The 13,281-nt window shown below is 35.0% G+C and overlaps 1 protein-coding gene across 1 annotated transcript in view; it reads right to left on the bottom strand.

Moving 5' to 3' along the window:
* Positions 1-3,893: 3,893 nt before the first annotated feature.
* The window catches only part of xpr1b (xenotropic and polytropic retrovirus receptor 1b), a 28,821-nt gene continuing 19,433 nt past the window's right edge, over positions 3,894-13,281 (bottom strand). Inside the window, exons 8-15 of the mRNA XM_051132292.1 lie at positions 12,909-13,105; positions 11,308-11,487; positions 11,002-11,170; positions 10,706-10,900; positions 10,297-10,457; positions 10,037-10,176; positions 8,303-8,524; positions 3,894-5,375 (exon numbers count right to left, since the gene is read on the bottom strand). Of these exons, the coding sequence (XP_050988249.1) occupies positions 5,321-5,375; positions 8,303-8,524; positions 10,037-10,176; positions 10,297-10,457; positions 10,706-10,900; positions 11,002-11,170; positions 11,308-11,487; positions 12,909-13,105 (1,319 nt within the window). The 3' untranslated portion in view covers positions 3,894-5,320. The remainder of the gene's footprint in view (positions 5,376-8,302; positions 8,525-10,036; positions 10,177-10,296; positions 10,458-10,705; positions 10,901-11,001; positions 11,171-11,307; positions 11,488-12,908; positions 13,106-13,281) is intronic.

Here is a 13,281-nt window from a genome sequence, read left to right as displayed (position 1 = left end):
TGCAGTGGGTTTTAATTAATCTGTAAAAATAATGTCCCTTTTTTAAAATTTCTCTTTAGCCATTCTCAGATGCCGACAGAGGCCACTCTCACGATAGTTGATTGACATGAGCGTCTTTCTTTAGATCAGCTGTAACAGTCCGACCTACATTGTTTCAATGCCGGAGCAGGGATCCAAGTTAGACAAGAATATCTCTGATTGAGCGATTGAGGTGTTGTGTTGCTGGATGTAATAATGAACATAGTGGTTGTCATTTACTCCCGACATCTTAGCCGCTGAAGATGCAGCGGATTACATTTTTAATTTTTAACCAAAGTATATTACAGACTTTTCATTAAGACCCTAAAGAATCATATCAACTTGTGGAAAATGGGCATCCGATGACCCCTTTAAAGACATCTGATAGGAAACGCCCTATAGACGCACTGCAGATGAGCAAACACTCTTAAAAAATACATCTTGCAGATGTAAATGCAGACATCAAATAGATGTCTCCATGATGTATGCTATGTGTGCTATCAGGGAACCAATTCTTGCTGCTCACCATTCTTAAAGGATTTGGATGTTGGCTACCCTGATAGCACACATCCATCACAGAGATGTTTATTTGACGTCTGCATTTACATCTGCATTGTATTTTTTTAAGAGTGTTTGTTGATCTGCAGTACGTTTATAGGATGTTTCCTATCAGATATCTAATAGATGTCTATTAGATGTCTTTAAGATGTTTATAATTTAGAATGTATGTAAAACTGACATCTTCAGACATCTGTCAAATGTTTGTACACAGGAGATGTATTCCAGATCAAGTGATCATTAACAGACATCTTGCAGACGTATGCGTGCTATCTGGGTTAGGTTTCCAAATACCTGCAGTACTCGGGCTCCAAAAAGTGTGTACTTCTGCAAGATGTCCATTAAAGACCACGTTCTATAGACGTATTGCAGATGAGCAAACTCACTATGTATGCAATACATGTTGCAGATGTAAATGCAGATGTCAAATAGAAGTCTCCATGATAGATGCATGCTATCAGAGAAGCAATTCTTGCCGCTCGGACATTGACTATCCTGATGGCACACATACATCACGGAGATGTTTATTTGACATCTGCAAGATGTATTTTTTAGTGTTTGCTCATCTGCAATACGTCAAATAGATGTCTATTAGATGTCTTTAAGATGTTTATGATTTAGAATGTATGAAAAACTGTCAGATGTTTGTACACACAAGATGCTTTCCAGATCAAGTGATATTTAACAGACATCTTGCAGATGTACGTGTGCTATCTGGGTTTCCAAATAGCTGCAGTATTTAAACTCCAGAAAATGCGTACATCTGCTCCCAGATATCTGCAAGATGTCTGTTAAAGATCTCTTGATCTGGAAGATGTCAGTTTTACATACATTTTAAATCTTAAACATCTTAAAGACATCTAATAGGAAACGTCCTATAGACGTATTGCAGAGGAGCAAACACTACAAAGTACGTGTTGCAGATGTAAATGCAGATGTCTCCGTGATGTATGTGTGCCATCAGGGAAGCAATTCTTGCTGCTTGCCATTCTTAAATAAAGGATTTGGATTCTGACTACCCTGATAGCACACATACATCACAGAGACATATATTTGATGTCTGCATTTACATCAGAAAGACATATTTTAATGTTTGCTCATCTGCAATACATCTATCACATGTCAAATAGATGTCTTTCAGATGTTTATGATCTAGAATGTATAAAAAACAGACATCTGTCCAATGTTTGTACACAGTAGATGCTTTGCAGATCAAGTGATCTTTAACAGACATCTTACAGACTTATGTGTGCTATCTAGGTAGTGCTCTATTATATGTTAATGACATCAATTATGCAGCATTTTCAAGTGGAGATCTGAAACCATTAAGCTGCACACAATTTCAAGGTCATTTGCGATTTATAAATTTCACATCTCAAAGAGAGGCATATGCTACACAACTTTCATTTTTGAGTTAACCATTCCTTTTATAAAAAAAATTACAAAATCATTTATGTTTTGAATAAAAATATGACACTTTTTTTTTTATTCAAAACATAAATGTTTTTTTTAAGGGTTTGGAACAAGTTGAGAGCAAGTAAACGATGAAAGAACTTTAAAGGGTCAGTTCACTTAAACATAAAAATTGTCATTAATACTCACCCTCATTTTTTTCCAAACCCGTACATCTTTAGAACACAAATTAAGATATGTTTGATGAAATCCCAAAGGCTTTCTGACCCTGCATAGACAGCAACGCAACTACTACGTTCAAGGCCAAGAAAAGTAGTAAGGACATCATTAAAGGAGATCTCCACTTCCAGAACAACAATTCACAAATAATTTACTTGTTATCCATGATGTTCATGTCTTTCTTTTTTTCAGTCGTAAAGAAATTATGTTTTTTGAGGAAAATATTTCAGCATTTTTCCCCATATAATGGACTGCTATGGTCCCCCGATTTTGAACTTCCAAAATGCAGTTTAAATGCGGCTTCAAATGATCCCAAATGCAGTTGTAAACGATCCCAGCCGAAGAAGAAGGGTCTTATCTAGCGAAACAATCAGTTATTTACATAAAGAAATACAATTTAAATACTTCTTATTCTCAAACAATCGTCTTGCATTGCAGTTCTTGAACTCTGTGTATTCTGACTCAAGACAGTTAGGGTATGTCGAAAAACTCTGACCACATTTTCTCCCTCAACTTCCAAAATCATTTCAAAATCAATTTACATCACTGCAGAAGTTCCGACCCAGTCTTTGCAAAATGAACATGCAAAGATCATCAAACACCCTTAACAAAAAAGGTAAAACAGTGATAAATGACGATTCTTAAGTTGAAGGAGAACATGAGATGGGAGTTTCGACATACCCAACAACTGTCATAAACAAAAACAGTCCAGGCAGAGTAAGACAAAACAAGCATTTGGCATTAAAATGTATATAAATTGTATTATTTTTATAAAAATAACTGATCGTTTAGCTAGATAAGACCCTTCTTCCTTGGCTGGGATTGTTTACAACTGCATTTAGGATCATTTAAAGCCGCATTTAAACTGCATTTTGGAAGTTCAAAATCAGGGTACCATATCAGTCCATTATATGGGGAAAAATGCTATAATGCATCTTCAAAAAACAATTTCTTTACAACTGAAGAAAGAAAGACATGAACATCAGGGATGACAAGGGGGTGAGTAAATTATTTGTAAATTGTTGTTCTGGAAGTGGACTTCTCCTTTAAAATAGTCCATGTGACATCTAGTGGTTCAACCATAGTTACGAGAATACTTTTTGTGTCCAAAGAAAACTGAAATAACGACTTTATTTATTAATTTCTTCTCTTCTGTGTCAGTCTTCGCCACATGTTCACAAGAGTATCACGACGCATGTGGCGTTGCTGACGCAGAAGCCGGTGCTTTGACATAGTAGAACCTCAATCTCTCTTAGTTCACCATCTTCCTCTGCTTGTAAACAAAGCACATACAGGTTCTACATCACAACACCAGCTCCTATGTCAGCAGCAACACATGCATACATCGTGGTACTCTCGTAAAATCGCGGCAAATAAATTAGTTTTCTTTGCACACAAAAAGTAATCTTGTAGCATTATAAAATTAAGGTTAAACACTGATGTCACATGGATTATTCTATCGATGTCCTTACTACCTTTTTGAGCCTTGAACATGGTAGTTGCGTTACTGTCAAATGTATAATTTTTGTGTGAACTATCCTATTAAAAAAAAACTGATATACTCAGTTTTTAGTTAAAATCAAAGAGCTTTTAAGTAAGAAACATAAATCTTAAAAGCCATTTTAAAATGAGTACAAATGGCGTGAGAACAAAAAAAAAAAAAAAAAAACAAAAAAAAAAAAAACTCAACAGATAAACCTTGTTTTTATTTTTGGTCCAAGCATTTACTTGGGACAGTAGTACATGACATAGTATGTGAGGTGTAGCCGGTGAGTCTTTCGAGTATTGCATGAATGTGCGACTGCGGTACCTCCTGTCTTACATCCATCTCGTTCACAGACAGCCAGGCTTTCAGAGGTACGCATACAGATTTTTGATTGGAATGGATTATAAACCATCATATGAGAACTACCTGTGCATAATCGTTTAGAAACCCATCCTTACATAATTTCTCACACTGAATTGAATGCAACGACTTATGCAACAAGTTTTACGAATGATTCTCAAACTCGTTGTGCTTGTGTATCAGCCAAAGATTCAGCCGAAAAAGTAAAGGAAGGTGTTGTTTCACCCAGGAACGTCTGAAACCCTCAGGTGCTCTAAGATTTGGTCAAACTCTGGAAGACACTGACTGAAAATCAAAGATCAAAGACATGGAATGCTACTTCAGTGGAATGTGATGTGAATAAGCGTGCGTTTAACCAACTTTAAGAAATAACAAAATGGGGTTTCAGGATAACACGTAAGGAAAAGTTCTTAAGGAATGGTTCTGATTTTTGGCTTGCTCTTACCTGAGCCTGACATTTACGTTTTTAGCCTGAATTGACTTTAAGACACATGAAGGAACAATGTTTTAAAATAAACATTTAAAATTCCCATTTGGCATTTTAGAGCATGCAACTACGTCAGTGATTTTGGTTTAATAAATATAAATCTAATTGGTATTCTTTCTTTAGAGCCACCTGAGGGTTGGTCAAAAGCATGCAGAGGTCCTGGGTAAAGGTCCAAGGTAAATCCTTGCTGTATATTAAAGATTTCCTTTAAAGCAATGTTCAAGGCATCTCTCCTTCACATAAATAACAATGAAATGTACATTCAAAAAAAAAAAAAAAAAAGTACAAGTATAAATTGCCATTTTCATGAATGAGGGTAAACCAGTCCATGTGTCTGCTACGTGAATGTCTTCAAACCCTCATCATAAAAGTCCTTAAAGACAAAGTATCCAAACCGATTGATTGATCACGACTGCTGCGATGATTTGTCCACAGTCTGGTGTTTGATTTACATGAGCACGGTCCCATCAAGCAGTTTGTGAACTGATGTGTCTATATACACCGTCCATTGAATTCAATTTTTGTTTCTTCCACAAAGGATCTTCACAAAAATGATCAAGGCAGTAATGAAGGAATCAAAAACAGTACAGTAACTAAGAAGTGGCCGCTCCTGTTGCGTGTGTGAGTCAGTGAGGTCTCGGTGTGAAATGTGTTTGTGTGTGTGTGTGTAGTCAGGCAGCTTTGTGATGGACTGATTGAGTAGCTTCTGAAGAGTCGAGGCTCACTGAGGTCTATGGTCCTATAAAAAACAATTTCTCAAGCCACTGCGGGCGCGAGGGTCAGGTGTCGTCATCAGTGTCCTCTATCAGGACTTTGGTGTCTCGGACCTTCGATCTGAAAGTGAAAAAAAAAACAAAAATCTTTCAGTTTCATCAAAGTAAATGAAAACTCATGAGGGCTTCTGTATGATGGTGCTCAGAAGCTTACAAGGCACTTTCCACAAACAGGGTCCCTGATGTGCCGTTAGCTTATATGAAGGCATAAACCCTTCATTAAAATGTTCTTTATAGAAAGAACTATTAAGTGCTTCAATTTAATTTATAAAAAACAAACCATTACCTTAAGTCATATGTCATCAACAGCAATTTTCTCAACAATTTAACCTCATTTTCACGGTTGGTTTAAGAAACTTTTTTTTCCTCTATGTAATGTGAAACACATTTATTGTATCAATAACAAACCATCATTTGGTCCTAAACTGTGTGGCACTGAATCTGCAACTCTGCTACTCATTCTAAAGTTTGCCATTTCATTTTTTAAATAGAAAATGTTTATTGTTTCAAAATGAAATCACAAAGTGATTTTTGTGGTTTTAAGCCCTATTTTGCTCCATCTCTTATGGAAAGTACCACTAAAACTGCTGAGGTCTATACAACTTTGCTAGCATCAGTAATATTTTAATTTCTGGAGGACGTTTCAAATAAAAATAAGCTTTTTGATCTTGTATCTAAATCAGTGGTTCTCAACCAGGGGTTCGGGGCCCACTAAGGGGCCTCTGCAAACTTTTAAGAGTGCCTCAAGATGACTTAAAATAATTTAGAATGAGAAAAGCAGCATTAAAATGTGCTACAACTACTAAAACTCTTGGCTAGTTTTTTAAACTGCTTCCTATTCGAATATAATTTAAAATGTAATTTATTCCTGTGATCAAAGCTCAATTTTTAGCATCATTACTCCAGTCTTCAGTGTGACATGATCCTTCAGAAATCATTGTAATATGCTGGTTTGCTGTTCAAGAAACATTTATTATAATTATCAATATTTTAAAAAGTTGAGTAAATTTTTTCAGGATTCCTTGATGAATAGAAAGATCCAAAGATCAGCATTTATCTGAAATAAAAAGCTTTTGTAACATGATTCACTATACCATTCAAAAGCTTGGAGTCATATATATATATATAGTTTGAGTAAGAAATTATAGAAATTAATACTTTTATTTAGCAAGGATGCTTTAAATTGACCAAAAGTGATGATAAATGATAACAGACTTCTATTTCAAATAAATGCTGTTCTTCTAAACTTTCTATTCATCAAAGAAAATTGACAAAAATTCTACTCATCTGTTTTCAACATTGCATTTTAACATATAAAATATATATAAATATATAAAATATATTCACACACAAAACAGTTTTTTACGGTTTTAGCTGTCCTTTGGATCAAATAAATGCAGGCTTGGTGATAGGCCTGCACGATTAATCGGTTGTAAATCGAAATCGCGATTTGAAAGAGTGTGATTTTCAAATCGCAAGAGCTGCGATTATTTTGATGGACTATCAAATATGGTAACAAGCATATACGTAGTTTTTGACAGTTCGCTTTATGTGCATATTATGTCTTCATGTGTATATTACGTTTAATGCAGAGTTTAACTAATAGGGGGCATTTTAACACTGCATGTACTGACTGAGCGTGCAAATAACGTTAACGCCATTTGGAAAAGATGAGCGAGAGCTGTGGCTCAACTTCCAAACAAAGTGTGTCTGCAGAAGAGCAAAGTCCTGCAGACGACTTGGTACCATCCGAGAAGCGCGTGAATGCAGCAAATATCGTTACACTTGCTCTGACTGCAGCAAGTGGTTTGCCATTAGCTTAGCAAGCTACGTTAAACGCGTCTAACTTAAAATGCCAAAACCTAAACGTTCTGAAGTGTTGCTATATTTCACGAGAAATTATTCAGACACCGTAACGTGCAGCAAATGTTTTTACAACAGTTGCGTGTAAAGGGGGAAACACGTCAAACCTAATGAAACATTTGATGGTACATGGAATAAACTTGAAAGCAGAGGGATGCACCGTGATTGACAGTTTGCGGACATCAGCTGGCACTAACAGGAGAGGTGTCGTAATAACAGACGCTATAGCAAGTTACCTGGCTACAGGTTACCTGGCTTACAGTGTGTTTGGAATCTTAAAAGTTTAAGATTTTATATTTAACTGTTAATTTAATTTTATTTAAGATACTGTAGTTATTTTCTTAATTTGTCATGACAACTGACAACTTCATTTAAAAAAATGGCAACAATGTTTAAGAGGTTTTAAATAAACAGTAGCACAGTGTAGCATACTTTGTGATTATACTTAGTCTTTCTTTGGTGCTGTTAAAACCACCACATCAAACCTGTAGCTCTTTTATGAAATAATAGGAAATCGCATTTTAAATGGCAAATCGCAATTTTGATCAGAAAAATCGCAATTTGATTTTTTCTCCAAATCGTGCAGCCCTACATGGTGAGCAGAAGACAATTCTTTTAAAAACATTAAATATCTTACTGTTTAAAAATTTTTAACTGGTAGTGTATGAGGTAGCTTAATTTTAAGTGTGACTTCTGCAAAAGCCATGTCAATTAATAAATCTTTAAAGTACACTTTTTTTTAATAATGAATATTCATATTTCTAGTTAGCTTTATAATATTTTACTGAATACAATTTACGTAAAAAAACCTTATCGTTAATTTTTAACGAGTAAATCACAAATAACTGGAAACGCCAGGTGAATTAATTTGTTAAAAAGAATAGGTTCCCTAAAGAACATTCATTCCTTAGAACGTATGGACCCCTGAAACTAAAAAAAGATTGAGAACTGCTGACTTAAACCAATCTGATGAAACATTCCCAGTTCTTTCCATGTTTAAAATAAATTCAGCACGTTTAGATTCATGTGAAGTTTCTTTATGTCCCTTGTACTACCTACTGGTTTTGCTGTACAAATCTTATTTTTAGTACTCATGTCTGGATTTGTGTCTGAGGCTGAACGTACTGAGAGGAGAGGCGTGGTCTTCTCAAGGACATGCTGTAGCTTCTCTTCCAGTTCTTCTTTCCTTGTCTGTTCCTCACACCATCCTCCTGGTCCATCATCTGCTCCAGCAGTGTCTGGTCATCTGCATTCAAAGGCGCTACTGAAATATCCCGCACGGCTCTGAACTCACCACAGTTATTGAGGTGCTCGTTTTCCAGGCGGAAGAAGTTCCAAACAAAGCGCCTAAAACAGACAACAGATTATTAGGACAGAATACTTTACAGTTTGGTTGCTGAACATTAATATTCCATTAATTCAAGCAGTCATTGATGGGGATGGAGGCTTGATGAATATAAACAGAGTGAATGGATAGATCCATTCATGGTTTCTGATAGGTCAATAAAGCATTCCTGTCGTAGATGAGCAGATGATTGTTTATTACAAAGACACAGCTTTTTCCTTCAGAAGACGTTAACTGATGAACTGGAGTGGTGTGGATTATTGTGATGTTTTTATATCAGATGTTTGGACTCTTATTCTGACAGCACCCATTCACTGCAGAAGATCCATTGGTGAGCAGCTGATTGAATTCTACATTTCTCCAAATTTCTAATGAAGAAATAAACTCATCTATGGTAGAGGCCAAAAGTTTACATACACCTTGAAGAATCCGCAAAATGTTAATTATTTTACCAAAATAAGAGGGATCATACCAAATGCATGTTATTTTTTGTTTCGTACTGAGCAGTATAAGATATTTCACATAAAAGTTGCTTACATATAGTCCACAAGAGAAAATAATAGTTGAATTTATAAAAAAATGCTCAAAAGTTTACATATGCAACTATTACAGAAGGTTCAAACGCTCACTGATGCCTCAGAAGGTAAATGATGCATTAAGAGCTGGGGGATAAAAACTTTCTGAATCTGAAGATGGTAGAGAAGTAAATGTAACTTATGTTGTCTTCTGGGAAACATGTAAGTATCTTCTGTAGCTTCTGAAGGGCAGTACTAAATGAAAAAATATGATATTTAAGCAAAATAGGAAAAATGTACACATCTCCATTCTGTTCAAAATTTTTCCCCCCGGCTCTTAATGCATAATTTTTCTTTCTAGAGCAACAGTAAGCGTTTGAGCCTTCTGTAAAATAGTTGCATTTGAGTCCCTCAGTTGTCCTCAGTGTGAAAAGATGAATCTCAAAATCATACAGTCATTGTTGGAAAGGGTTCAAATACACAAAAATGATGAAAACCAAAGAATTTGTGGGACCTGAAGGATTTTTCTGAAGAACAGCAGGCAGTTTAACTGTTCAGGACAACAACTCATGAACAACTAAACAAACAAACAAACAGAAAAACAAAATCACAGATGTGAATTAGTCAAGTAACAACACAGTATTAAGAATCAAGTGTATGTAAACTTTTGAACAAGGTCATTTTTATAAATCAAACTATTATTTTCTCTTGTGGACTATATGCAAATGTCTTTTATGTGAAATATCTTATTCAGGTCAGTACTAAAAAAAAAAAAAAAAACAACAACAACATGCATTTTATATGATCCCTCTTATTTTGATAAAATAATTAACATTTTGCAGATTCTGCCAGGTGTATGTAAACTTTTGACCTTAACTGTATGTCTTGGATGGCTTGAGGGTGAGCAAATTTTCAACATGTTATATATACATATTGCGGGGAGAAATGGTTATGGATATATATGTGTGTGGATATGTGGATATATGCTGGCAGGCTCACCTGAAGACCTCCAGTGGTGCAAGGACAGTTGCCAAAATATCAGAAATGTTTGGGAATGTAGTCACAACCCCAAGAGAAAGTGGAATGGTCCATGCAAAGCGTAAGATTACATCTTCTATTATGGCACAGTAGTAGTAAGCCTGTTCAAAGAGAGCACACAAATCAACACAATGACAGTGTATATGCAGTGAAGTGGACTGTTCTCTTAAAAAAATATTTAAATGGTAAATCATAAAAACCAACAGTGTGTGTATATTTACTTTCTGTGGATATACAATCTCCTCTCTGAGGAGGGTGTTCTCCCCCGCATTACGGTCAAAAAGACCCCAATCCATCTTCAGGTCCCACAATAAGGTGTAGCAGGAGTTAATGATCTTGCAGGCAATTAGCAGGTAAAAGAAGACCTGACCTTCCTGAAGACCTAATAATAACAGAGAGGGAGTGACATAAGAAAACATTACAAACACACAACTCTACTTTTAGGTGCACGGTTTTCCTCAAGGTTCAGTGTGTGGTCTGCTTTTACTTTGTAAACAATATAACCAACCACATTCTACCCAACATTGAATGTCTTTCAAACTTGTTTTGAGTGGAAACAAAAAAATGTCATGTTGGGTAAACAAAGAATTTCAAACAATATCTAAAGAATGTAACAGCTCCTGTGCTTACTTTCATGCGTCTTATAGAGTGCAGAAAAGATGACCACAAAGAAGGTAGTGGAGTATTTGCCAGCATTGACCAGGTGAGGGAAGGCACGCTTTGTGTCCCGGTAACGTCTCAGGCACTGCACAAACCGGAACCAGGCAGGCAAACACTGTATAACAGCTCTTACTCCATATGAATATGAGTGACATATGTCTGCACCTGATTTGAAAGAGAAAAAACAAACATATCAACCTGTCATCAATAACTGCCCAATAAAAACTTTTTTAAATCAGCAAAGACATGAATGTGCATCAAGATACCCTCTTTAATCTCCAGCTGCCCCCCAGAATTGGACCAGTCCAACTCCATGCTGTAGAAGCAGATCAAGTACTCCAGGTCCATCAAAAGCACTACTAGAGAATTGAGCTGGTCAGCCAGCCAGAAATCTGCAAACCCTACTCTGTGAAATGGTGCTGTGACCACTCGAAACTATGAAGAGGGAACAATAAAGCAGGAAAAAAAAGAGATGACCAACTTAACAGCTTACAAATGGAATATTAATGCGTCTCATAAAAGTGTGACAAATGCTGTTGTGTGTTATGAAATGGAACTCTCCTGGCGCTTACCAGTAATTTGAGTAGCCAGAAGCGAGATTTGTAGTAGCACGTTTTGAATGGATTGATGAGGAAGAAGAAGAAGAACCCATAGAGAGCTAGAGGGTTCACTTGTATAGGGATCATTGTGTCCTTAGCGAAGAGGCAAGACAGAATACTAACACACCAAAGAACTCCAAGGAAACCAGCAATCTGTGCAAAAACAGAGAAATAAATGTATAAATCTTTTACATTGTTTTTAGCCTGGCAGGAGATTTGACAGGAGCTCTGCACTGCTAAATCTCTAAATGTATAAAGTAGCTGTCCAAATAAATCAGAGGGATCTGTGATTATTTTAAACACACATGAAAATGTTATTTTTTCAAACACTTCTGTAAATGCAAAAAAAACAACAAAAAAAATTAAGAATCAAGAGAAGACTCAAAAATGGAGCAACAGCATTATATTTAACCATCTCTTGCCAATACCATTCAAATTAATTACTTTACAGTCTAATTAATGTTGTAATTCTATATGAAAGTCTTTATGTACACTACCAGTCAAAAGTTTTTAAACAGTACTATTTTTACTTTTTTTCTCTTCTGCTCACCAAGCCTGCATTTATTTGATCCAAAATACAGCAAAAGCAGTAATATTGTGAAATATTTTTACTTTTTTTACTTTCTATTTAAATATATTTTAAAATGTAATTTATTCCTGTGCTCAAAGCTAAATTTTCAGCATCATTACTCCAGTCTTTAGTGTCACATGATCCTTCAAAAATCATTCTAAATTGCTGAATTGCTGTTCAAGAAACACTTTTTATTATTATTATTATTATTATTATTATTATCAATATTTAAAACAGTTAAGTACATAATTTCCAGGAATACTTCATGAATAGAAAGATCTTAAGACCAGCATTTATAAGAAATAAAAAATAAAAGAAATAAAAGCTTTTGAAACATTATACACTATACCATTCAAAAGCTTGGAGTCAGTATTTTTATTTATTTTCTTTTGTTTGTTTTTGGGAAAATAAATTATACAAATTAATACTTCCACTTAGCAAAGATGCTTTAAAATGATCAAAAGTGATAATAAAGACATTTGTAATGTTACATAAGTTTTCTATTTCAGATAAATGCTGTTCTTCTAAATTTTCTATTCATCAAAGAAACCTAAAAAAATTCTACTCATCTGTTTTCAGCATAATAATAACAACAATAAATGTTTGTTTGAGCAGAATATTAGTCAGAATATTAGAATGATTTCCGAAGAATCATGTGACTGAAGTAATGACGCTAAAATTCAGCTTTAAAAAAACAAAACAAAAACAAAACAAAAAAACAACAACATAGGAAGAAACTGCAGTTTAAAATATATTCAAATAGAAAACAGTTATTTTAAATAGTTTTTGTCTTTGCTGTACTTTGGATCAAATAAATACAGGCTTGGTGAGCAGAACAGACTTCTTTAAAAAAACAAAAATCTTACTGTTCAAAAACTTGACTGGTAGTGTATGTATATTTCACAAAACAGTTGTGTAATCACCTTTTTATTTTATTTTTATAAAAAAAAAAAAAAAAAAATCTTTTTATTGTTCAAAACTCCAATCACAGATTTCCAATTACCTCAAAGAGATGTTGGTGGGACAGGTTGTTGCGTGGGTTGAGCTCGAATATTAAGACATGGTTCACTCCAGCCTGCCTCCAACCATATGTGTTGATGCCCAATAAAAAAAGGAACTCGATGAGCAGGAAACCACCCCGGTAAATTCTCACGAAGGGCCAAATATTCTCCCCCTTTCCCTCGACAAGTTTAACCACACCTACAGATGTGCAAAACACATAACAGTCAAAATAACAAACTACTGAATCCTTAAAAAAAATTCTGATCATAGGGTAATTTGTTATATGTCTTTGATTTGGTAAATTAACTTCAGAGACGGGGGAAAAATTAGACCTCATAAAGTGACTACAAGCAAACTTTCATTAAAATACACGA

This window comes from Labeo rohita, chromosome 2 (assembly GCF_022985175.1).
Source record: "Labeo rohita strain BAU-BD-2019 chromosome 2, IGBB_LRoh.1.0, whole genome shotgun sequence".
Classification (NCBI taxonomy): Eukaryota; Metazoa; Chordata; class Actinopteri; order Cypriniformes; family Cyprinidae; genus Labeo; species Labeo rohita.
The sequence above is the reverse complement of the archived record's forward strand: the minus strand, read 5'-3'. Positions and strand labels throughout refer to the sequence as shown.